The 26,676-nt window shown below is 47.7% G+C and overlaps 1 protein-coding gene across 1 annotated transcript; it reads left to right on the forward strand.

Annotated features, from left to right (window-relative positions):
* Positions 1-25,124, forward strand: LOC128842397 (vitamin D3 hydroxylase-associated protein-like). The gene is made up of 15 exons (XM_054038377.1): positions 1-434; positions 2,193-2,306; positions 3,828-3,971; positions 7,541-7,674; positions 8,004-8,210; positions 8,930-8,970; positions 9,738-9,862; positions 10,160-10,285; positions 11,431-11,528; positions 12,139-12,238; positions 14,294-14,337; positions 17,947-17,986; positions 19,410-19,518; positions 23,533-23,678; positions 24,849-25,124. Exons 1-15 carry the CDS (start codon positions 225-227, stop codon positions 25,026-25,028), a joined length of 1,818 nt encoding a protein of 605 aa, XP_053894352.1. The 5' UTR covers positions 1-224; the 3' UTR covers positions 25,029-25,124.
* Positions 25,125-26,676: the final 1,552 nt, after the last annotated feature.

A 26,676-nucleotide genomic window follows, 5' to 3' on the forward strand; every position in this document is an offset into this window, starting at 1 on the left:
CCCCGCTCGGCTATCGCTGACGGGGCAAAGGTTCAGTGCCAGAGTGAAGTCCAGGGTTTAGGACGCCCAGCTCTGGAGTTTTATGCTCTCCCGTTTCAGAACTGGTCTCTAGCTGACTGCGCGCTGCAGGCGGTTAAGTAGCACCGGCCTTCGCCTGTCCTTTCCTGCTAGCGCGCCCGAGCCCAGCGTATCAGCAGGCGTGAAGGCTGGGAGACGGTCCCGCTATGATCCAGGCAGATTGGAGGCTGCTCCTGCCTGAGGGCAAGGTCGATCCTCGCGCCGTGGTAGCCCTGCTCTGTGCCTCAGCCGCTGCGGTGCTGGCGCTGAGATGGGTGGCGCAGAGACGGATCCAGGAGAAGATGGAACAGGCAAGGAGGACGCGGGATCTCAGTCTAGAACGAATGGAGAAGGTGGCTCGGCGGTTTAAACAGCAGGTAACTTTTACTTTCTGGCCGGGGGTGGATTAGTGTCGCCTTAAACAAGTGGGTGGAGATTGTTCATTCCCTAAACGATCATTTGGGGCTAGATCATGCCGAGCAGCGGCCCACCTCAAGGGGGAGCTCCCTTCCATATACAGTGATGTACCCCCTTTATCAAGTGCAGCCTGCTGCACCCCCATTCTCCATGGCCTCAGCCCTTCCTTTCCCTTTGGAGAGCCATGCGCCCTTGGTGTAACGCCCAGGCAAAGGGACTTTATTTCTGCTTAACTTTTGCAGACGAATGAGCAGAAGGGGTTTTGGCACACACTGCTGCAGTGTGTGTGTAGCTCTTAGATTGTAAGGTCCTTGGAGCGGAGAGTGTATCAACTGACAGTTATCGCTAGTTGCAAATTGCGGGCAGAAGAATGTGAAAATGTTTGGTTCTTTTTCCATCTAAATATTACCTTTTGAAAATGGTGACTGCGTCTCAGCTGAAAAATCAAGGCACTAACTAGACACAGAGAAGGCTGTCCAGAAAAGTAATGCAAGTATGTCACACGACTCAAAACGCTGAGGTTGCTGCAGCTCCTTGGACAAAGAGGTCATTAGTGGGTTTTCTGCATGAGAAGGTGTTGTATTATTAACAGGAACTTGGCTGTCAGTTCTTCCTCCTCCTGCATGGTCTGTTGCATTGCAAGTCTTTTAAAGTGAACATCTTGACAAAGCCCTGGCTGGGATGATTTAGTTGGGGATTGGCCCTGCTTTGAGCAGGGGGTTGGACTAGATGACCTCCTGAGGTCCCTTCCAACCCTGAGATTCTATGATCTTTAAAAATCCCCTGTTGGAGGTGATTAGCAGAGCTAGGCAGAAATCATCCAGCAAAGTGATCGCTGATCAAAAATGGCAAAACAATTTCATAGGGAAACTGCGGCAAAATTGCCTTTTACAAGACTCAAAATGGAACTCTCTTCTGGCTTGTTTCCTGCAAAATTTACCGTGATTCTTCTGTTGTTCCTAAACGTTTTTCTCTGCATCACTTTGTAAATCATTATCAGAATTTGTAAAATAATATTTCTGCAGCTATTTCCCGCTCCCCTAATTTGCCCCGACCCAGCTAACTTGATTATCTTACTCAGGGCCGGCTCCAGGCACCAGCCTGGCAAGCAGGTGCTTGGGGCGGCCGCTCCGGAGAGGGGCGGCAGGTCCAGGTATTCGGCCGCAATTCGGCGGACGGTCCCTCACTCCCGCTGGGAGCAAAGGACCTCCCGCCGAATTGCCGCCACAGATCAAGATCGTGGCTTTTTTTTTTTTTTTTGGCTGCTTGGGGCGGCCAAAACCCTGGAGCCGGCCCTGATCTTACTAACTTATTTTGGCAGACCACCTGCTTGAGTGCTCTCGCTGAAATCAACCAACGTTGTTCTTTTTCGATAAGTCTCTGCTTTGTCCCATAATGTAACCAGAAGATAAGCGCCAATGCTGTAAGGAGCTTCACCTGGGCGGACTCACACAGAGTCCAGGAGAACGGACTCTACCATGTTGGCTGGGGATATATCTATTGAGGAGGAGGAGGAGCGTGGACTTAGGTAGGAGGAGCATGAAGAAATCATCACCAAGAGGTTTTTAATATTCCTGGGTGGTGTTTATAAGCTCACCCAGGGAGACAAGCTCATCCCTGCTGTAACTCTGAGTTACTCCCAGAGTGTAATTGATCCACTGTGTGTAGTATCTTTTCTGTAAACCTTCCCGGTGTAACAATGCCTCTACACCTTGTAGAACCCAGGGATACGGGCTGGTCACATCCTCTCCCTGCCACTTGTGGAGCTGGCTGAGAAACTGAAGGAAGGTTCCCTCTCTCCAGAGAGCGTCCTCTACACGTACATAGATCAGGTGAGTACAACAAGGTGTATTGGCCCTGTAAAGTTAGGAGGGGAAGCCTCTGTGTTTCTGCTGGGTAATGTAGTCTCGGGTGGAAAGAGAGGGAAATTACCACAGCGATGCTCAGATGTTCTGGTAATGGGGGGCAGTATGAAGCCCTAGGAAATTGCATGCAACGCACTGGAATTTTTAGCAGTGGAGAATGGGTACTGCACATGTCCTCTTAGGTGGGGTGTTTGCAGAAGAGACTGAAGTAGAAAAGCGAGCCGTAAATGTAACGTCGTCAGTAGACCCGCTCAGGAATTTTTTCAGCGAAAGGTTTTTTTTTTCATCGGAAAATGCCGATTGGCGGAAACAGAAACTTTTGGTGGGAAAGGGTTGGTTTGGATGAATTTTTTGACTTGACCATAGTTGAATTTTTTTCAATTGGCCAAATAGATGTTTCAATATTTTCTAAATGAAAAATTCTGGTTTCCCAGTTTGAAATGGCTTTTTGTTTCAAAATGTAAGCTAATGGCAGTTAAAAAAAAATTAAGAAAGGGTTAACATCTAAATAAAATGTTGCAATTGACCCAAATCCCTTTTTTTCCTTTGGATTTTCAGTTCATGAAAATTTCAACTTTGTTCCATTTAGGATGAGAGAAAATTTTATGGGACAGGAAAATCATTCCCCACCCACCACTAGTCATTGGAAGTGGGGATGAAACCCAGGACCTTTGAATCTAAAAGTGTGAGCCACTTTGTGTGAGCTAAAACCTCTTTTAGCTCCTCTTACCCAAGCCTGTAGAAGACTCATCATTTATGCATGGCCCAGCCACTAGAGGGTGACAGAGCACCACACAAGCATGAGCTACGTTCTCCAGGTGCATTCTGGGAAGTTGGGTATCTTGGCGGAGTGAAGGGGATTTGGTAAGGAGAGATGTAGTCTGGCACCTCTATCTCACCAATTGGAATTTGGCGCAGACTCATAGAACCTCAGTATTGCCAAGTCACGAGTCAAGTGCTAAAAATCAAGAGATTAGCTGGCTTAAAAATCCTAAGAATTAAATAAACATTGGGGTTCATTTTATTTGCCTTCTGGTATCTGAGTCCTTCGGATTGACATGCTCAAGCTTTTCTCTGCAACCACCAGGTATTATTTTTTAAAAATGAAAGTTGAGAGTCTCAAGTCATCACATGACTCCAGGAGCTGGGACTTTAAAAAAAACCCACCCTGTACGTTGCAAGAGTTGGCAACATTGGAGACCAAAAGTCATCACCATCTTAATAGCTGTTCGGTGGCCTATGTCAGATGAATAGGACAAGTGCTCAGAGCACAAAATTGTCCTACCAACTGATCACAATGAGCATACTTCTTAGCATACTCTCTCTATAGAAAGGCCAAGGACTGAATCTAAAGTCTGAACAATGAAGCCCCGAAGGTTTGGCAAGGTCTCTCTTTTCAACCTCAAATATACTGTCTTTATTCATTGTTATACCCCCTTCCCTTCTCGGTATGTTTGCCCTGCTGCTGTTCTCTGTGTCAACGGAAAGGCCTTGGAGGTGACCCGGGAGGTGAACTGTGTGACAGATTTTATGCAAGGCTGCGAGGAGCAACTGCGGGAAGTGCGAAGGCAGAAGGAGAGAGGGTTACTGTATGGGGTTCCCGTCAGCATCAAGGATCACATTGGCTGCAAGGTTGGCACGGTATTTTCTATAAACTGCTGGTCTGTTGACTACCTTGTACCATTCTAAGTAAGCACAGATGTTCATAAAAACCTGAGAGTTTAGACCAGGGGTCGGCAACCTACAGCACGCGGGCCAAACACGGCACGTGAGCCGATTCTGAGTGGCACGCGGCCTGCCCGGTGAGAGGAGGAGGGGCCAGAAAGCGCCACGCTGAGGGAAGAAGGGGGGGGGGGGTAGCTTGGCTGCTGCAGGACCAAGCTTCTGCCTCCTGCCCCCGCAGGGGAGAGTGATGGGGGGGGGTCCCGGCCCCCAGCCCCACTCAGCCCCCCGCCCACCGCTCTCCCCTGTGGGGGCAGGAGGCAGAAGCTTGGTCCTGCAGCAGCCAAGCTTCCCCCCTCCCCCGCTTCTTCCCACAGTGTGGTGCGTTCTGGCCCCTCTCCCTCCCCCTCCCTGCCGGCGATGGCCCTAGCGAGGTGACGGGGAAGAGCGGCAGCATGCACACAGCTCCGTAGAGCAGGCAGAGAGAGGTAGGGACAGAGCCTGGGGGAAGGGGGCGGAACAGGGCATATCCCTCCCAGCCCCCTGCCATGAGCCGCTCAGGGCAGGGGGCTGGGAGCACCCCCATGAGCCGAGCACCCCAGCCTTCTGCCCTGCACCCCCACACTCCCTCCAGCCCTCTGCCCTGCATCCCCTAGCCCCCCAGCCCTCTGCCCTGACCTCCCCCCAACACCCAACCTTCTGCCCTGCACCCCCACACCCGCCAGCCTTCTACCCTGACCCCTGAATCCCCCCACACCACCGGCCTTCTGCCCTGAACCCCCCACATCCTCACTTCCCTTTGCCCTGACCTCTGAACCCCACACACACACCCAGCCTTCTGCCCTGCACCCTCTGCCCTGACCCCTGAACCCCCGCCCAGGTCTGGGGTCCCGGCTGCCGGCCCCTTGCCAGCCGGCATCCCAGCCACAGGCCCCGCTCAGCCCACTGCAGGCCTAGGTGAACAGAACCCCAGGCTGGAAGCGGGCTGAGCAGGCTGGTGGCGTAAGATCAGCATTTTAATTTAATTTTAAATGAAGCGTCTTAAACATTTTGAAAACTTTGTTTACTTTACATGCAACAATAGTTTAGTTATATAATATAGACTTAGAGAGAGACACCTTCTAAAAAACGTTAACATGTATTACCAGCACGCGAAACCTTAAATTAAAGTGAATAAATGAAGACTCGGCACACCACTTCTGAAAGGTTGCCAACCCCTGGTTTAGACTTTTGAAAGGGGCGTTTTATCTCAAACAAGTCACCTTAAAAATTTCAGACTACAGACAGCTAATAAGTAGGGCTGTCCATTAATCACTGTTAACTCACACGATTAATTCAAAAAAATTAATCACTATTAAAAAGATTAATCGCACTGTTAAACAGTAGAATACCAATTGAAATGTATTCAATATTTTGGTTGTTTTCTACATTTTCAAATATATCCAGTTCATTTACAACACAGAATACAAAGTGTACAGTGCTCACTTTATATTATTTTTGATTACAAAGATTTGCATGTTAAAAATGATAAACAAAAGAAATAGTATTTTTCAATTCACCTCATACAAGTACTGTAGTGCAATCTCTTTATCCTGAAAGTGCAACTTACAAATGTCCTCTGGAATGATGGTTGAAGCATCAAGGGACGTATGAATCTTTAGTGCATCTGGCATGTAAATATCTTGCGACGCTGCCTACAACAGTGCCATGCAAACGCCTGTTCTGACTTTCAGGTGGCATTGTAAACAAGAAGCAGGCAGCATTATCTTCTGCAAATGTAAACAAACTTGTTTGTCTGAGCGATTGGCTGAACAAGAAATAGGACTGAGTGGACTTGTAGGCTCTAAAGTTTTACATTGTTTTATTTTTGAATGCAGTTATTTTTTTGTACATAATTCTACATTTGTAAGTTCAACTTTCATGATAAAGAGTTTGCACTACACTACTTGTATTAGGTGAATTGAAAAATACTATTGCTTTTTTACAGTGCAAATATTTGTAATAAAAAGAAATATAAAGTGAGCACTGTACACTTTGTGTTCTGTGTTGTAATTGAAATCAATATATTTGAAAATGTAGAAAACACCCAAAAATATTTAAATAAATGGTATTCTATTATTGTTTAACAGCACGATTAATTGCGATAATTTTTTTTAATCGCTTGACAGCCCTACTAATAAGATTTCTAATGCACGGCCTCAACCTTTGAACGGCTTTCGATGAGACTCTTTAACAGACTCCGGGGTATCACCCATCTCTTCGCTCTGTGAAAACTGGCCAAATCCTTAGCTCATGTAAATCAGGCAGTTCCGCTGAACTGGGAGCTTTGCATCAACTGCAGATCTGGCCCTTCATGTCTAGCCCTTTCCGAAGGAAGGGAAGTTTAACTTAAATGCTCGATTGATCCCACCACCATGTCGCCTAATTTATAGCATCAAAGAGATGGGCCGGATGCGTGGGACCTGTGGACATACCTTGCTTTGCAATGGACACTGCAATAAGACACCTGCAGCTGCCCATGTCCGCTGGCTTGGGTTCACAGGGCTCAGGCTGGAGCTAGAGAATTGCATGGTAGGCATCCAGGCGTGGGCTGGAACCTGGACACTGTAGACTCTCCCCTTGCAGAGAACCACAGCCAAGCTCCAGCCCAAGTCCAGATGTCTACACTGCAGTTTTATAGCCCCACAGTCCAGGCCCGGTAATGGGAGTCACCTGACATGGGCCAGCTGTAGGTGTTCTATTGTAGTGTAGACATACCCTCCGAGACACGGACATAACTGGTGGTTTCTAGCTGCCCTGAACGTATTGTAGAGGCCTCATCATCCAGCTAACAGCACAGAAGCCAGCCACACTCTGGCCTGGTCAATATGGGAGAACAGAACATCAGAAAGAAATGGAAACTCTTTGAGGACAGTGTGTTATCCTGGAACTGGGGAGTCGCAAGCCATGGAGAAGAACCAAGGATGGATGAAGAACCCTTGGGGTGGATAGTATCATGGATAGTATCATGGATGCCACAATGCTCAAAGAAGGTCTTCAGTGCTGTATACACGCAGATGTAATAACAGAATCGAAATATGGACAGGTTCCAAGAAGAGGCTAAAATCTGGACAAATGACACATGGTGAAAATGTGTATGACGCTTGATAGCTCATGAAAATCATCTTGAAGATGGTAAAGCTGCAGAGACCATGTACTGACTGGCCATGTAGCAAGAAGAGGGATGGAGGATGAGCTTGGGCAGTAGGCAACAGGTGCAACAATATACGCCCCCGGGGAGGAAGGTGAATGCTATCTGGTTACCTTTGCAGGTCCATTTTGTTCAGTTCTGATGATGCTTGGTGGCCAAGTGGGGAGACCACTTTCCTCCAGCTGTTCCCTTGTGACAAAGAGCCTCAGAATTAAAGAGCGGGGGGGGTCTTCTATTTTCTTTTTACCAATAGGGCTGACATGTCTCGCTCCTGGGGGGGAAAATCTACCAGCTCCCTACCACGTCAGCCCAGCATGTCTAATGAGCTTTGTTTCCCACTCCCCCAAAGGGTCACGTCTCCACCGGTGGCTTGGTGCAATTTCTCGGCCGAGCGGAGGAAGAGGACAGCGTGATAGTCCAGGTTTTGAAGAGGCAGGGGGCGATTCCGTTTGTGAAAACCAACGTCCCGCAGAGCATGATAAAGTAATAGCTTGTTCTCTGTATTACAGCTGTCCCCGGCCCCCCATGCCTCCTTCGGTCGGCTCGTTAAAGAAATCGGGCAAGTGAGACGTTGGCTTGGCTTACTTCTCCTGCAGAATCCATTCCTCCCACCTCCAGCGCAGGAGAAAAGTTACCTGCTCTCCTGCTTCTTATCACCACGCCACCTTCACTCCCCTCCTTCAGTCCAGCATCATCCGCAAACCTTTCCCACATTGATCTCCCGCACTGGCCCGTCTCCGCACCCTGAACTCTCATTGTGTGTGCGGAGATAGAAATAATTAACAACCGACCCGCTCCTTTCCTCTCTCCAGCTACGACTGCAGCAACTTGATCTTCGGCCAGACGGTGAATCCGCTGAACCACCAGAAAAGCCCCGGCGGCTCCTCCGGAGGGGAGGGGGCGCTGATCGCCGGAGGAGGGTCCGTCCTGGGCTTTGGGACAGATGTCGCCGGAAGCATCCGCCTGCCGTCCAGCTTCTGCGGGCTGTGCGGGCTCAAGCCGACGGGCAACAGGCTGAGGTACGCGCTGAAGTAGAAAACGACCATGTGACAACTCGTGAAATCTGTTTTACTAGTCAGTGAAGCCAGGCATCGGGTGTCCCCAAGGCACGGTTGGGCCCTGCATAACCATTGTGTTATGGCTGCTTCCCTGCCCAGAGGCAACAAGCAGTAGGTGCTAACTTGGGAATAATTGAGTCAGGGGAGTTGCTCCATTCATGGCAGCCTGACAGGTGGGGCTGCTAGAAATTGATGTTGGACCTCCTTGTCTCTGGGCCTGGACGGTATTTTGTATTTCCTGATTTTCAAAGGGTGAAGTTTAGCCACCCTTCCCGTCCTGGAAGGGTACAAGGCACCACTGAGCAACTGTAACTCTTTGTTAACTAAATTTGGGGGCGTTTAATAGAGACAAGCATTCACCTGCCCTTTTCAAAGGGTGTGGACTATCCTTTGCAGAGGAAGCTTAGATTATATCCATGAGGGAAGATATAGGCCAATTTATCCTGTACCCATCTTTGGATCCACTTACCTCAGCTCTGTCCTCCCACGTTGCTCCTGCTTTAATAAGACCCTTTGCTATAGACCAGATACAGTGCTGCGCATGTTGGTAACACACGTACCAAGTAGCACCTGTAGTCCTGTTTCGGTAGCAAGTGCGGTATCTACAACTCAGGCAGAGCAATCCCTTCCAAATACAGTTAACTGTTGCTAATTTTTCTCCCATTTTATATATTTCATAGCACCCTTGGTCTCGCCAGTCCGATAACCGGCATGAAATCAGGTGAGTCCGTCCAGGTTAGAAAATAGAACCTGGTTACCTGGAGGTTAACATATGGATGCTAGTTAAAGACACGGTTGGTTGATAACAAGTTCTGAGCAGGGAAAATTGGAAGAGGTGGTTAACCAGATCCTAGCCCCTGCTGCAGCCCCTTTGTGCTGTCACTTTCCATTTTTATTAGTGGTGAGTAGGTATTTTAAGAAATACGACACTGTCCCTTTAAATTTCACACTTCATGCTGTATAGAAGAGGATCTTGACAGGCCTGATTCTTTTGATGACTAAGCACAAGATTGTCTGCTATGTCCAGCTGTCTCTGGGTGCAGTGCAGAGGGGTGTGTTGTTGGGGAGCTGGGTAATGGCATTCTGATTCTCTGCCTGGCCTGGCCTGGCCCCAGATACAAGTTAGAGCAGCCTGGGAGTTGCCCTAACCTGCGCCAGCTGGCGTGGGGTCCCTAAGACCAGTCGGAGATTGCCAGAGCAGGTTGCACTCTGGCCATCCCTCTGGTCTGGGGAACGGCAGGTGGCTCTGGGGTCTCCTCCCTGCTGGGGCGATCCCCAACAGGGAGATTACAGACACCTTCTGCTCCTTTTGCTCTGCCTGCTGCAAAGGAAACAGAGTAGGATCGAGGATCTGGCCCCAAGCGTTTGACCCACCATGCCCTGTGTTGTGGAACAGCCTTCCCCGCGTTAGCCAAGAGATGGACTATGTAACGAGGCACCTCTGCATTCCATCTTCGGTGACGGGCGTCCTTGCATTTCTGGTTGCAGTTACAGGAACGGTCGGGCCAATGGCGAGGGACGTGGACAGCCTGGCTCTGTGCATGAGAGCGCTCCTATGTGACGACATGTTCCGCCTGGACCCCACCGTGCCACCCCTGCCCTTCAACGAGGAGGTAACAGACCCAGACTGCTCCTCCATGAGGGAGCCTCCATGAGAGATGGCGCCATGGATGAAAACATCCTAGTCTTTGCAAACCTATGATCTGTATTCTGGAAATAGCCCCATTGAACCCACTATGGGCAGACCATCTTAGAACATGATTTATTGTTGGACAGAACCTCAATTCACCCACAGTTGAGCCACCTGGCAGTGACCACTGTCCAAGACAGGATACTGGGCTAGATGGACCTTGGGTCTGACCCAGTCTGGCCGTTCCCCCATTCCTAAGCGAAAGCTCGTCTGCTTCCAGGTGTTCTCCAGTTCAGCCCCTCTTCGGATCGGGTATTACGACGGAGACGGCTATTTCCAGCCCTCACCCAGCATGAGACGGGCTGTCCAGGAAACCAAAAAGCTTCTCCAGGAGGCAGGGCATACGGTACGTTTCTTGTGCTGAGTGCTGGCCCGAGGGCCAGGGATTGCCAGAGTTCTAATCCCAGCAGTAACATAAAACATGACGCATGTGTATTTTGCTAGCACCTAGGAACCCCAGGCAGAGACTAGGGCCTTATTACGCTAGGTGCTGCACGAACACCGAACAGTAAACAGTCCCTGACCCAAAGAGCGTATCATCTAAATAAACAAGAGAGAGACAGCCTGGAGGGAGGGGTAGAACGTACAAGTTAGCGGGAACAATGTGATGGTGGCAAACATCATGTTAATTCCACAGGGGTTTTTTAGGGAGGTGGATTTACTTAGGTGGTGATCAGTTAAATAGAAAGAAGGGAAGGGAGGGGGCGAGGCAGGGGAGAAAAGTGTTAGAGGGTCAGGTGGCTTTGGACAAATCATGTACTTCTCCGCTTCCCCAGCCCCTCCGTCTGTCGAATGGAGATAATGCTTATTCACTAACCTGTTGTGAAGATTAGAAAGTGAAAAGCTTCATTCAATAGTCTTTGTTCCCAGCCACCGCTCTCTCACTAGCCTCGTGGGCCCACTGGTCTGACTTTGACGTCTCAAAATCATCGTCAAGTCGAAATTCTTTCCATATCTCCAACCATGGCTCGGGCTTCCAAACAGCCATGGGTGCCAGTTCCCTATAATATTGCTTATGCTTCTATCCCAACAAATATCAAGACATCTGAACCTCTATGGCTCCCGGTCTTGCAGTCCCTTAATCCAGCTCATGTTTGCCAGGCAAAAGGGCAATTCTCTTCAGGGGACACAAGTCAGAGGTCGGGGCAAGTTTTCATATCATCAGGGAGACCTAGGTTAATGAGAGTTTGAACCTGGGACAATCAGTACCAAAGTCCCCTCTACCACTTGAGTAAAGGAGTCATTTCATTAGCTACCGGAAGTAGTAGGCTGTTATCCATTCTGGACCAGCCACTAGAGGGGGCAGTGACACACACTTTGCAAATGTGTTCCAACATTAGTGTTTAGGGAAAATGCATCTGGGCACCTGCGGCTAATCTGAATTTGGAACAAGCTGAGGCCCCTTGTTTGCTTCTCTAGCAAGGTTTTCACAAACATATGTTTTTGTCCGATGTCTTTGCCTCCTCTTGTGCCACGATGGTTTTCATGCAGCTCATCCCTTTTACCCCCCCTCGGATTGATTACGTGGTGGACGAGCTTTTCACCAGAGGCCTCTTTTCTGATGGAGCTGCAAATCTGTTGGACAAATTGTAAGTAAATCCCGTCGTCTTTGAACAGGGCTGGCGGCTGATTGCTTTGGCTCAATGGGTCGTGCAGGCAAGGGGGTGTGAGGAGGAACCAGCAGACAGGTTCCTTCTGCAAGGAGGCCAGGTTTGGTTAGCCTGGAATTAACGTGGAGGATGGGTTGTCTCTGCGTGTCCTGTTGTCCTGCTGAGACTCTTCTGAGGAATGCCATTAAGAAACTAAGATTGTGGCTTCCTGGTCCATACTAGTTTGGGATAATTTACAGGATGCTAAACAGAGAGTAAGCTCTGTCGGTCCCATTATTCTCACTTCTAGTGGGTGCTGAGTTTCAATTGTCTAGGCAAAAATGGAAAATACTCCATAGTCTACCAAAAAATGCAAATAAATATAGGAAATGAAGCATTCACGTCATGTTGCAAAGAGTTATTCTGGAGCATCTACCCTCACACACTAAGAATGACTTCTGTTATGCTCAGGGGTTCAAAATTTGATACCTTGGGTTGGTTGCCTGGGTGAGTTGTCGTTTTACTATTTAAAGATGCTAAAATGTCGGTTGGGAAGTGGCACTCTACAACTGGATTGGCCTGACTGCCTCCTTTCTCCCTCACCTCCCAGCAAAGGGGACATTGTGGATCCGAACCTGAAATCGCAGATCAACTGTTACCGTCTTCCCATTCTGGTGAAGAAGATTCTGGCCCTCATCTTAAAGCCTGTGGTAAGTCACCTCGATGTGTATCCTCTTCGCACGCTTATTGCGGTGGGAGATGCTCAAACGTCTACAGGCTGGGAGGGTTCCCACAGATGGAGAAGGAAGACCCTCTACCTTGATACTTCTTTTCTGCTTAGTGTTAGTTTTGGGTCCAGATCCTCCAAGGTGGTACCTGGGAGTTAGGCCACTAAATACTTTGATGATCTGGGTGTTAGTGCCCAGTAGGCATAAAGGGTGAAATTCAATGACATGCAGAGGTCTACATACTACTAGAGACCTCAAAGACAGGTCGAGGTGGGTCTGAAGTTGCATAAGAACCTTTTGCTGGCCTTCTGCACCACTTGTGAATGAGCCCATAGTAGGTTCCCCTTCCATGGCTCTATGGCCAATATACCTTGTACAGAAAGAGCTCTTTGAAACCAGTTGTGTTGCCCTTAGCCATACGCCGGCAGGGAAGGGATAATATTTTTGATGGAAGCTGTCTCTGTACAGCCACATTCAGGTAATCTCCCAGAAAGAACTGAGCAGGGATGCATGGCTCCAATTGGCTGTGAACTGAATTCTTGATTGTTTCCCCCCCCCACCCACCCACCCATTGGAAAATGAGATTGCGAACAAGTATCCAAAGAGCATCTATACAGCAAGCATTTGTAGTGAAGTCCCGGACCCTATTTGCAGTGTTCCGCTGTTGCGATATAAATCAGTCTGAAGCAATTCTGGAGTCTTGGTGTAAAACCAAAGCTATTTACTCCAATTTGATTTGAATGAGAGCTTGTATTTAGGACCATTTCCCTTACGACAATCATTGTGTCAAGAAGATGGTTCTCCTCCTTCTGTCCTAAACCCTCGCCTAGTGGGTCCAACAGGTGAATCACAATAAAACTATGCACTTCTTGCTTCATGCAGTGGCCTTATCACCGAGCAGAACAGGTCATTCAGGACAGTAATAATCACAAACCTTACGGAACTGGCGGTAGGTTACCATTTCTTCCTGCTGATGATCAGATTTAGAGCTTAGCTATAAACAGTTAAATCCCAAAGGTGGGAGCAATCCTCAGCATTTTGCTATGAAATTTTTCTCTAGCAACTCATGGTGGACAGTTCTGGATCCCAGTCTCGGATATCCTAAGGCCTTGGGAGTGTTTGGATTTGGTTTTTAGTTTGGATCGCTCTCTAATAAATATGCATAGCGTTTCATCATTTTAATGATTGCTCGTTACAGTATTTCCTTGCATTGTTTTAAGGGCACTGTCTGGTGTGTTTGCTTATTCAGAGCTACTTCAATTACACTCAGGTCTTGTCTGAATCAACAGTTAGTCCATGACAAACGGGGGTGTGAATCTACCATACAATGAACTGTCCATGTGGATCCTGCTGATGCACACTAACAGTTCCTTAGTGTGCTCTGATCTAATACCCATTCACAGCGGGACTAGATGAATGCACACTAAGGCACTGTTAGTGTGCGTCAGCAGGATCCATGCAGACAATTAGTGCGTGGCAGGCTAGTGCAGGGTAGATTCACACCCTATCTTGCTGCAGACTCACTGTTCATGTAGGCAAGCCCTTAATAACTCCAATGATGGGTGCAGATTAAAAAACGTCATTGAATCTGGAAGTTACAAAGCCTGGGGAAATGGGTACATGTGACAGGCAAAGCAACGCAAAAGCACGTTCCTATTTTCTGGCGTTGATGTGTATTTTAGGGTGTCTCATGAACACTTCTGCTTATACTGTTGTTCTGCAAAGGGCAGCTGTTGGGTTTTATCTTGGGGAAACTGTTCATGAAATACGGTACAGTAAAAAAGGGTACTCTCTGAGAAGCACATATGTTCACTATGGCATTGCTGATTGTTCACAAGCCGATGCACTATTTATATTGCTTTAATGGAAGACTGGAGAGCAGACAGACTTCATTACACAGGCCTGCTTTGGTTGGGCCTTGGCAGCATTTGGTTTTCATGGAAGGCTGAAGCAGACTAGCTGATTTCTTCTGAACGATGCCGCTTTTGACTGCCTTGCCCTGTGACCCACTCATTCCAAATGTTGTTTCTCTCCAAGTATCCACGAATCGCCAGAGAACTGAACGCGCTGTGCGGAGTGGGGTAAGTGGCTCTGTAAAAAGCACCTGTGCACCATCAAATGAAGGTATGTAGAAAGGGTGCCTTGGTCGTGGTATCGGAAGTGGAAAGGAAGCCAGTATCTCCTGAGGAGACTAGATGTATTTTAACACCTTCCTTATACGGATCAAGGCTGGACAGCTCATTTTTATTTATACTGGAGGCCTGATATGACCTCCGGGAATGTAGAGCTCCCTGTTCTTGCTTGGGTTTTGGTCTGTGCTCTGTGCTCCGCTTCTTCTGCGCCAGACTAGACTGCTGTCTCCTAGCGGGGCAAAATACACATCCCTGGCTACATACCTGGCCCGGGGAATCCCTGCTTTAGCTCACAAAGGTACTTGGATAGCAGTCCACGAGGTATGAATTGTAAATCGCAGTTGGATGCTGGTCTGTATCCAGACTGCGCTTCCACTTCCAGCTCGTAGCTGGTGTCTGAGCTTGAGAAACATACTGAAGAGTTTGTGTGTTGTGTTGCATGTGAAAGTCCTTTGGGAACATACTTTGCAAGCCCGGAGCTGGACCCAAAGCTCATTGAAGCCAATGGAAAGGGTCCCATTAACTTCAGATCATAGAATCAGAGGGTTAGAAGGGACCTCAGGAGGTCATCTAGTCCAACCCCATGCTCAAAGCAGGACCAATCCCTAGACAGATTTTTGCCCCAGATCCCTAAATGGCCCCCTCAAGGATTGAACTCACAACCCTGGGTTTAGGAGGCCAATGCTCAAACCACTGAGCTATCCGTCCTTCCCAGGATTCCAGAATGCTTCCCCGTGTGTAAAGCCTGATGGAGCTCCATTGAACTGTGTTGAGGTCTTTTCCATTTGCCCTAATGGAAATTAGATCATGCCATTAAGCCTTTGCACTTTTATTCCGTATGTGTTGAATGGAACTGCCCCAGCTTGTATATCACATAGAAATAGCCAAAAAAAAAAAAAAAAAAAGAGGAGTCCTTGTGGCACCTTAGAGACTAACAAATTTATTTGGGCATAAGCTTTCGTGGGCTAGAACCTACTTCATCGGATGTATCAAGTGAAAAATAGCAGGTAACGTTTCTTTTCCCTGAATCCCATTCTGAGGGCAACACGCTAATCTAATAATCTCTAGCTGTTCTCACCCTCAGATCTCAAAGTGCTTTACCAAGGAGGTCAGTGTCATTATCCCCCATTTTACAGTTGGGGAAACTGAGGCAGGGAAGTGCCAAGAGCCAGGAATAGAACCTAGATCTTCTGAGCCTCAAGGGCCATGAAATCATCCAGTAAATGATGGAAATCCTTACATTTGTGTGTATATGACTAATGAGGACTTCTTCTTTTTCAATTTTCTTTCTATTATTCCTCTGAAAAACAGTAATTACAAAATTAGCCATGATTCCCAGAAAAAAGATAAATAGGTGGGATTTTATACATATAAAATGATGGGGTCTAAATTAGCTGTTACCACTCAAGAAAGAGAACTTGGAGTCACTATGGATAGTTCTCTGAAAACATCCACTCAATGTGCAGCGGCCGTCAAAAAAAGTGATCAGAATGCTGGGAATCATTAGGAAAGGGATAGATAATAAGACAGAAAATATCATATTGCCGCTATATAAATCCATGGTACGCCCACATCTTGAATACTGCATGCAGATGTGGTCGCCCCATCTCAGAAAAGATGTATTGGAATTGGAAAAGGTATAGAAAAGGGCAACAAAAATGATGAGGGGTATGGAACGGCTTCTGTATGAGGAGAGATTAATAAGACTGGGACTTTTCAGCTTGGAAAAGAGACGACTAAGGGGGGATATGATTGAGGTCTATAAAATCATGACTGGTGTGGAGAAAGTAAACAAGGAAGTGTTATTTACTCCTCATAACACAAGAACTAGGGGTCACCTAATGAAATTAATAGGCAGCAGGTTTAAAACAAAGAAAATGAAGTATTTCTTCACACAGTGCACAGTCATCCTGTGGAACTCATTGCCAGTGGGTGTTGTGAAGTCAAAAGTCTAACTGGGCTCAAAAAAGTATTAGACAAGTTCATGGAGGATAGGTCCATCAATAGCTATTAGCCAGGATGGGCAGGGACGCAGCCCCATGCTCTGACTGTCCATAGCCTCTAATTGCCAAAAAACTGGGAGTGGACAACAGGGGATAGATAACTCAATAATCGCCCTGTTCTGTTCATTCCCTCTGAAGCACCTGGCATTGGCCACTGTCATCAGCAGGATACTGGGCTAAATAGACCATTGGTCTGACCGAGTATGGCCGTTCTTATGATTTCACTACATGTATGTATCTGTGGGAGTATTGACTCACCACAGTCACTCCCCCTTGTGGCTGGGCATGGTAAGGCAGACTTCCTCCTCTGACGCCCCCTGGGGATGGTCACCGCAGTCCCATGGTGGTCTGCCTCTTCTCATCACTCGGCCTTCCAGTCAGGTCGTCTTGTTTCCACCCCTTCCCGGCTCCCTAGAGTCTGTTAACAGATCCAAAGGAAATATAAAGACAACTGAGTCTTCAGAACCGACTGGGCTTATCTGGCTGCAACCCAGTGACTTCACATCAGTGTCTGGCTCCTGTGTCTCGTTCCACCACACAGTGTACGGCTGGTGCAGTTCTCCGTCTTCCCTTGGGCTTCAGGTTCACCTCAGGAGCAGCCGCTTCCCTGAAAGAGGGAGCTCACTACATCCTCTCCCCTGGGTCTCCTCCCAACAGAATGCAGAAAACTCCAAACAAACGCAGCCAAAGGAACCTCCGCCCATCCAGGCTCGAGCTGTTAGTCCTGGTGGGTTCTCCCCAGCTGTTAGTCCTGTTGTGGAACACTGACCCCTAGGGCTACTTCCCTGGACCCTTCCCCAGCTCCTCTTCTATAACTTCCCTGTGGTTCCTGTCCCAGAGTGAGGGGCTGCTAACCTTCTCCCTCCTGGGATTCTCTGTCCTGTCCAGGGTCCTCAGGGGGGGAGGGATAGCTCAGTGGTTTGAGCATTGGCCTACTAAACCCAGGGTTGTGAGTTCAATCCTTGAGGGGTCACTTAGGGATCTGAGGCAAAATCAGTACTTGGTCCTGCTAGTGAAGGCAGGGGGCTGGACTCAATGACCTTTCAAGGTCCCTTCCAGTTCTAGGAGATAGGATATCTCCATTATCCTCCTAGCTTTCACTTCCTTCTTTTATAGAGAAGACCCAGCTCCTCCCCAGATGGGTCTGATAACAAACCAAGCCTGACACACATCTCCAGGTGCAATAAAGTGGGCTAATTGTGCACCAACTCCAGTTAACCTTTTTGCTCACCTGTGTGGGATTTACACCCCAGCACAATATCACAATGAGGCTAGGTGGGAATGGATTTACGTGAATTTATTGTGAATTTTGTCCATATGGCTGAGTGAAAAGAAATGTGATGACACCCTTTTAAAATAAACTGAAAGGCTCTTTAAATGCATTCCTAGACATATTTAGCTCGTATGTTGCATGATTGCTTGATCTATATCATTGTCATATCGGTGGTCATTTGTGTTCTGTAATAATGACACTCCTCATTTTAACGGCACTTGTATCTGCATTTTATTTTTGTGATGTACTGACCACGACTAATTAATCCTGTCAATTTTCCAGATCAGCAAAAAACCTTTGGAAGCATCATGCTGCAGTGGCGGTAATGTTATTTTCTCACTAAGCCCAATCATCAAGATTTCATATTGATATTTAAATGGCCATTTCAGCTACACAGTCAGTGCAATACTGAAACGGATCACGTGAACATCAATCAGACATACCTCGCTTTGAGAAACACGCATTCTAGAATAGGTGGTGAGTGGACAGACAGAGCTTATATGCACAGAGGCTTCTATTCACTCAGGGGAGAGATGATCCTTCGGCCTGCTTTCTCCAAGCAGACATAGCACAAGAAGAACTTGTAATGAACAATTTCACGTATTTCCTCTTGAAGCAAATCCATAGCTTCAAACACTGGGTACCATTATTGCTAGTTAAACCACATGTAGCGGTATTGAGGCTAGAACCCAGAACCTAAGGATTCAAATACACAGATGGTCAGTACTTGAGTTCAGGGAGAATCTGCATGAGAGTTTGTGGCCTCTGTTGTAGAACTGGTTGGGAATTTTTGGACTAACTGTTTTCCCATTGGAAATGCCAATTAGTTGAAACTTCTCACAGCAACGTTATTGGTTTCAATGGAACATTCATCAGTTCCAAGATGGCTAGCCAATAGCCCAGTGGTTAGGTCATTCACCTAGGATGTAGGGTCTCTAGGGTCAAACCTCTGTTGTGCCTAATTTGGAGCAGGGACGTGATCCTGGCTCTCTCTCATATTAGGCAAGTGCCCTAACCACTGGCTATTCTGCAGTGTGTGTTGGTGTCTCACTCTTGATTTTTTTTTGTGAAAAAATTCTAAAGATCTCGCTTTTATTCCAGTGTGCAACAAAAACAAATGTCAGAACTTCAAATTTTTTTGCAAAACAGAATTCTTGGAGGCTTCAGCTACTAGTTGAAGATATATTCATGCTTAAGCAAGTCTGATAGTCCATCCAGCAGAAGGCAGTCGTGCACATGTAAACCGGTACATTAGTAGAGGTGGCTGAACTTTTTCAAAACCACCTTTTTTCGAACCACAAAATATTTTGTGAAAAATTGTCAACATCACAGACATGTTTTTTGTTGAGAAACACAACATTTTGAATGACATGGATAGTCAAAAATTTGAGTTTCCCAACCCCCCACTTTTCAGGAAACGACAAATTTCAACATTTTGAAATTATTATTCCAATAGTTATTGACGTGCTTTGTTGACCAAAATCTTGGTTTTCAGTGAACAAAAGATTTTTGATGAAAATAAATAAACAATGGGCCCACTTTGAACCCAGTGAATTGGAAATTACTTTGCAGTTCTGAAATTTTGGCCAAATTTTCATCTTTTGATCCGCTCCGTACGTTATGCTGTAGTCTTTCAGGAAGCACAAAGATGGGTGAAACAAAACCCCCAAGTTTTCAAAGAAAAGACAGATTGGCTACAACTGTAGCTTAGTTACAACTGTCTCTCTCTCTCTCTTTCTTCCTAGGCTTACCGTACAGAATTCATTGCTAAATGGAGGGAGCTGGAGCTGGAGGTTATGTTGTGTCCTGCTTTGGGTCCAGCGTTTAACAAGGGCTATCCTGGGAAGCTATTTGGTAATCCCCGGCTATGTCTAACTCTAGCAATTCATGCTGGTATGGTTGAGGTACTACCAGAAATGAAAGTAACTCTTTTCAAGGTTGAAAAACCTACTCAAAGAGTAGTTATCAATCATAGATCTGTAGGGCTGGAAGGGACCTTGAGAAGTCATCAAGTCCAACCCCCTGTGCTGTGCTAGGATCAAGGAAACCTAGACTATCACAACAGGTGTTTGTCCAATTTGTTTTCAATGATGGGGACTCCAAAACCTCCCTTGGAAGCCTGTTCCAGAGCTTAACTACCCCGAGAGTTAGCAAGTTTTCCCTAAGATCTAACCTAAATTTCCCTTGCTGATGATTAAGCCCATTATTTCTTGTCCTACCTTTTGTGAACATGGAGAACAATTAATCACTGTCCTCTTTATAACAGCCCTTAACATATTTGAAGACTGTTACCAGTCACCCTTCAATCTTCTTTTCTCAAGACTAAACATGCCCAGTTTTTTCAACCTCATAGGTCAGGTTTTCTAACCCTTTAATCATTTTTGTTGCTCTCCTCTGGACTTTTTCCACTTTAGTCACATCCTTCCTAAATTGTGGTGCCCAGCACTGGACACATTACTCCAGCTGGGGCCTCACCAGTGCCGAGTAGAATGGGACGGTTAACGCCTGTGTCTTACATACAACACTCTCGTTAATACACCCCAGAATCACGTGAGCCTCTTTGCAGTTGCCTCACATTGACGACTCGTATTCAGTTTGTGAGTCACTGTAACCCCCAGGCCCTTTTCAGCAGCACTACCACAGATCGTTATTCCCCAGTTTGTAGTTGTGCATTTAACTTTTCCTGACTAAGTGACGTCTTTTGCACTTGTCTTTATTGAATGGTTCACTGGCAAACTGGGCGGACGGATCTAGTGTGATCCCGCAGGCAGGGCCGGCTCCAGCATTTCTGCCGCCTCAAGCAAAAAAAAACCGCGATCGGCGGCGGCAGTTCGGCGGCGGGTCCTTCGCTCCTAGAGGGAGTGAGGGACCTGCCGCCCCCGAATTGCTGCAGGTGCCGCCCCTCTCCCTTGGCCGCCCCAAGCACCTGCTTGTTAAGCTGGTGCCTGGAGCCGGCCCTGCCCGCAGGGGTCTGTCCTAGGGCAGGTGCTACTCAATACTTTCACAAATGACTTTAATAATAGAGTGGAGAGTAGGCTTATAAAAATTTGCAAGATGACACCAAGCTCAGAGGAGTTGCAGGCACTTTGGAGGTAAAAGTGAGTTGGGTAAAAATGCCCTGACAGAAGGGACAGGCGAAGGTTTGTGGCTAGTGGATTATTATTGTGCAACAGTTTATAGAGCATTTGTTCAAAGCACAACTCAAGAGGCTTCCTTAGGGTGACCAGATGTCCCGATTTTATAGGGACAGTCCTGATTTTTGGGTCTTTTTCTTATATAGACTCCTGTTACCCCCCCATCCCCTGTCCCGATTTTTCACACTTGCTGTCTGGCCACCCTAGGCTTCCTCAGCATTAGCAGATGAGTTAAGAAAGAAGACAGAAACCAATGAGCAATATCTGAAGTGAGCCTTGACATATTAATTGCACCACTGTGATCGGACTGTAAATCTAGCTACCGAGCAAGTGTTGTAGCTGCAAGGATGATATTGTTCTTCCAAATAGCCCAATCTCATTGTTCGTGCAAAGGGGGCTCCAAAGTTTCTGCGGCTAAATACACCATGCAGATGTGGCAATCTCCAGCATGGGTCATCTTCAGAAATTGAACCTGACAGCTTCGGCAAAGATCTCTACCGCTTGAGCTAAAGGAATAACTCCTTTAGCTAGAAACAATAGTAGGCTGTTATCCTCTATGTGAACCAACCACCTGAGGCAGACGTAGCATACGCTGTGTGTACACGTTACATAGACTGCTTGGCTTAGCAGAGAAGCTTAGTCTGTTTAGACATGATTATTTTTAAATGTTTGTCTTCTAGCTTTGGCTAAGGAGGCATATGGCTCTGGTGGGGATAACCTTAGAATAAAGGAGGGATGTCTCCTCGGAGCTAGAAAGATGGTGACTAATTACTGGGCAATTGGATAAGAGAAACAAACATGACTATGGGGTTGGAGGGTTTGAATTAGGAGGGGTAATTGAGAGCCTACTCCAACCACCATTGAAGTCAATGGAAAGAGTCCCGTTGATTTCAATGGACTTGCATCAGTTCCTAAAAGAGCAAATGGGCCAGATCCTCAGCTGGTGCAAACGGATGTAGCTTCATCGATTTCAACAGTACTACGCTGATTTCCACAAGCTGAGAATCCGGTCCAATGTGTTCAGCTTGGCTAAATGTCCAGGAATGAGTCTGCCATTGTGCCGACAGGTGCAATACGTGCAGCGTATGCTGGTTGGGGAGAAAGGGGAAGGGTAATGGGATGAAACGGAGCAAAATAAAACTTAGGCTGAATACCAAGAAATATTTGGCTGTGGAATAATCTCTCCAGGGAAATGATAGAGGTCCCAGCACTAGGCTAGCCTGGGCAAAGCTCTGGATGCTAATCTCCGGTATTGAACAATCCCTGGCTGGTAGGTGGATGTGATCTGGGAGGTTTTACCCATCTCCAGTATTCGTGGATAACTATCTGAAGTTAATGGAGCGACACCTCCATTTAATACAAGCTGAGCTTTGTTCAGCTCCGTGTGAGAATGAGGAAGAGGTTATTGATTGCTGAGTCTTGAGCTTCTGTGGCATTATTCACAACGTCTGAGTAAACTGCACTGATTCATTGGATGAGGGCAGAATTAATTCAGTTATCAGGAGGGTCGGTGTGGACGCTAAAGCTGAATTGGCAGGAGGCCTCAGCCCAAGGCTGGGAGACTTCTGACTGCCACCGTCTTATAGAAATGTCCTGGAAAAGGTCATTGTCCAACGTCTCGTGGCCGCTGATCATTCATCACGAGTGAAGACTGAACCGTCCAGCAAATCCTCTGAGCGTTCTATTCCTTGGAGTAAGGACTTTGCCCAGAGCTGGGGTTCCAGATGCCAAGCGTGGCTCGACAGACTTCACAAAACTAAGTGATTGGGTAACAAAATGGCAAATGAAATGGAATGTGGATAAATGTAAAGTAATGCACGTTGGGAAAAATAACCCCAACTATACATACAATATGATGGGGGCTAATTTAGCTACAACTAATGAGGAAAGAGAACTTGGAGTCATCGTGGATAGTTCTCTGAAGATATCCATGCAGTGTGCAGAGGCGGTCAAAAAAGCAAACAGGATGTTAGGAATCATTTAAAAGGGGATAGAGAATAAGACGGAGAGTATCGTATTGCCCTTATATAAATCCATGGTACGCCCACATCTTGAATACTGCGAACAGATGTGGTCTCCTCATCTCTAAAAAGATATACTGGCATTAGAAAAGGTTCAGAGAAGGGCAACTAAAATGATTAGGGGTTTGGAACGGGTCCCATATGAGGAGAGATTAAAGAGGCTAGGACTTTTCAGCTTGGAAAAGAGGACACTAAGGGGGGATATGATAGAGGTATATAAAATCATGAGTGGTGTGGAGAAAGTGAATAAGGAAGTTATTTACGTGTTCCCATAATATAAGAACTAGGGGCCACCAAATGAAATTAATGGGCAGCAGGTTTAAAACAAATAAAAGGAAGTTCTTCTTCACACAGCGCACAGACAACTTGTGGAACTCCTTGCCTGAGGAGGTTGTGAGGGCCAGGACTATAACAGGGTTTAAAAGAGAACTAGATAAATTCATGGAGGTTAAGTGCGTTAATGGCTATTAGCCAGGATGGGTAAGGAATGGTGTCCCTAGCCTCTGTTTGTCAGAGGGTGGAGATGGATGGCAGGAGAGAGATCATTTGATCATTACCTGTTAGGTTCACTCCCTCTGGGGCACCTGGCATTGGCCACTGTCGGTAGACAGGATACTGGGCTGGATGGACCTTTGGTCTGACCCGGTACGGCCGTTCTTATGTTCTTAATTGGAGCCCTGATGATCAGAGCTCTTTCTGTTGTCTTTTCCCAGCTGCTACCTCCTACACCAATTTATACAACGTCTTGAACTTCCCGGCTGGGGTTGTGCCGGTCACCGCCGTCACGGAGGCTGATGAAGAAGAGCTGAAGAATTACAAAGGGCACTACGGCGACCCCTGGGATAAGAGGCTGAGAGAGGTTAGCTGACATTACAGAGGGCGATTTCCAGATCAATACTAAGGGAAGCCTGCCCTGCCAATCTGATTTCCCTCGGCGTGGTCGGGTGGGGAGAATTTCTCATACTCCTTAGTGACGAGGCTGCATTACAGGACAGGGTGAGGCAGAGGGCTGGGGAAGGGATGGGAGGCAGATAAGGTAACTTCGTTAACACTGAGCACATCGTAAAGCAGAACTCCATTGATTTCAGTGTCGCTCCCCTGATCTCCACCAGCTGAGGATCTGGCACCCCGTATCTCTACGCCTGTCTGCTAGCAGTGCTATTGACTTCAGGATGATTTAGTTGGGGATTGGTCCTGCTTTGAGCCGGGGGTTGGACTAGAGCAGTGGTTCTCAAACTGGGGTCGCTGCTTGTGCAGGGAAAGCCCCTGGCGGGATGGGCAGGTTTGTTTACCTGCCACGTCTGCAGGTTCGGCCGGATGCAGCTCCCAGTGCCCGTGGTTCGCTGCTGCAGGCCAATGGGGGCTGCGGGAAGCAGCGGCCAGTACATCCCTCGGCCTGCACCGCAGCCCGCATTGGCCTGGAGCGGCGAACCGCGGCCACTGGGAGCTGCGATCGGCCGAACCTGCGGACACGGCAGGGAAACAAACCGGCCCGGCCCGCCAGGGGCTTTCCCTGCACAAGCGGCGGCCGTAGTTTGAGAACCACTGGACTAGATGACCTCCTGAGGTCCCTTCCTCCCCTGATATTCTATGATTCTATGACTGCTCTAGATAGGCGACTCGTGGGAGGGACACAAAGGGGGGCACTAACTAAAGGGGGGGCACGTGACCGCCTCATGTGCTGCCCCCGCGCTCTCCCCATCCCAGGTGGGGTTCTGCCCTCCTGCTGAGCCAGCTCCCCCTGGCATGTTCGGCTGCTCTTCCTCGCAGCCAGGCCCCAGAGCCACTCCCGGATGCTGCCCGGTGCCCCAGGCAGCATGGCTGGAAGAGCAGAGGCTCTGACCCCACCTCTTCCCTTCTGGCTCTGGCCCTGCCCCTTCTTCTCCCCACCCGGGCCGCTGGGGGCACTTGACCCTGGGGAGGGTCACTTGACCCTTTGTGCCCCTCCCACCCGTTGGTATGTGCTTCTGACTGTGCCATCAGCGCCCGCGGGCCCTGGGTGACATTAGGACGCTTGTCTCCTCTGCAGGCTGTGGAAGGAGCCGTGGGGCTGCCCGTGGCGGTGCAGTGCGTGGCTCTGGCGTGGCAGGAGGAGCTGTGTCTGCGGTTCATGAAGGAGGTGGAGACGCTCGCCCGAGGGAGGAAGAGGAAAGTGGGACCCACTGATGATGATGACACTGACACTGACACTGACGATTTGAACTTATAAACCGAGTCACCTTCCTACTAAGACATGAAATAATGTGAGGACACCCCTGTGAATCGGACGGTTTCCCTTAGTGGTTAATAAACCTTTTCAAAAGCCCCTTCTCCTCGTTAACAATTCAGCCAAAGCCTGACTCTGTGCAATCAGTGCTTCACGTGCTTGTGTTCAATTTTTAACCAAAGGGTGGGAGAAGAGCAAAAAAGGATCAAACTCTCTCTGAAGGATCAATGAGCAGCGGGAAAACAAATTAAAAAAAAATGTTCTAGGGAACACATCCATTCCCCAGTTTGCTCATTACTGCACCTGGGAGCCTGTGATTTTTATATCACTGTCTGCGTTTGCGATCAATATCTGCCAATGATTTGTTGCAGCTGGGACCCTCCCTCACCGTAAACTTGTTGGTGAGAAGCAGGAAGGGGTGTGAGAGCAGCGGAGGCGGCTGAAAGGGGTTGATTAGTTGGTATTCTTGGAGAATTGTTTGAAGTAGTCACACAGCTCTAATAACCAACCATGGAAAAGAGACGGCTAAGGGGAGATATGAATGAGGTCTATAAAATCATGACTGGTGTAGAGAAAGTAGATAAGGAACTGTTGTTTACTCCTTCTCATAACACAAGAACTAGAGGTCACCAAATGAAATTAATAGGCAGCAGGTTTAAAACAAATAAAAGGAAGTATTTCTTCACACAACGCACAGTCAACCTGTGGAACTCCTTGCCAAAGGATGTTGTGAAGGACAAGACTATAACAGGGTTCAAAAAAGAACTAGATAAATTCATGGAGGATAGGTCCAGCAATGACGATTAGCCAGGATGAGCAGGGATGGTGTCCCTAACCTCTGTTTGCCGGAAGCTGGGAATGAGCAACAGGGGATGGATCACTTGATGATTATCTGTTCTGTTCATTCCCTCTGGGGCACCTGGCACAGGCCACTGTCAGAAGACAGGATACTGGGCTAGATGGACTCTTGGTCTGACCCAGTAGGGCCATTCTTATGTTTTTATGTTATGTTCATTTCTTCTCCAAGGTCTGAAGACACTTCACCCACATAGAGCAAGGGGTAGAGCAGGAGGAGGGTGTGAAAACGACAAAATACATTTTTTTAAAAATCAGTCAACGCTTGCAGGGGGTCTGCCAGAACATCCTGTCTCATCAGTATCTGCCTTTAGATTATAAGTAATTTGGGGCAGGGACTGTCTATTTGTTCCATGTACACAGCCAAGAACGTAGCTGGTGTTTAATAATAAATCTGGCACCGGCCCAAGGGGCAAGAGCAGAGAATAAAGAACCGCCTGGTAAATGTTCTTGCTCCCAAACAAAATGCAACGTTCCCCATTTGGGAGGGCAAGCTCAGCAAAGGGTCTTACATCCTTCAGTTGGTTAGTGGCAAACCCAGGAAGCTACGTGCTGCAGAAGGGTTTGACGGGTGGACTTTGAGATACTGAAGTTCACTGCTCAGAGGGCCCTTTGATAAATCTGCATTGGCACTCTTCAGAATCATTGCAGTGGAAAACGTGGGGATATGGGGGGATCTTGGGGCGATGGGGGACAACAATTTCAGTGGAATCCCTGGGAAAGCAGGTTGGCCTCCCAACCTCATTGCTCAGCTGGAGGAGTCGAACAGACAAGCCATCGACCACTCTGAGATCTG

The sequence above is a fragment of the Malaclemys terrapin genome, chromosome 8 (genome assembly GCF_027887155.1).
Source record: "Malaclemys terrapin pileata isolate rMalTer1 chromosome 8, rMalTer1.hap1, whole genome shotgun sequence".
NCBI classification, from domain to species: Eukaryota; Metazoa; Chordata; order Testudines; family Emydidae; genus Malaclemys; species Malaclemys terrapin.

What these genes read in the sequence shown, in the direction of transcription:
- LOC128842397 (XM_054038377.1), top strand. Translation starts at nt 225, where the DNA reads ATGATCCAGGCAGATTGGAGGCTGCTCCTGCCTGAGGGCAAGGTCGAT. An exon ending in CCCTGCCCTTCAACGAGGAG is followed by an intron (nt 9,863 to 10,159) that starts GTAACAGACCCA and finishes GTCTGCTTCCAG; the next exon opens with GTGTTCTCCAGTTCAGCCCC. An exon ending in AACGCGCTGTGCGGAGTGGG is followed by an intron (nt 14,338 to 17,946) that starts GTAAGTGGCTCT and finishes TCAATTTTCCAG; the next exon opens with ATCAGCAAAAAACCTTTGGA.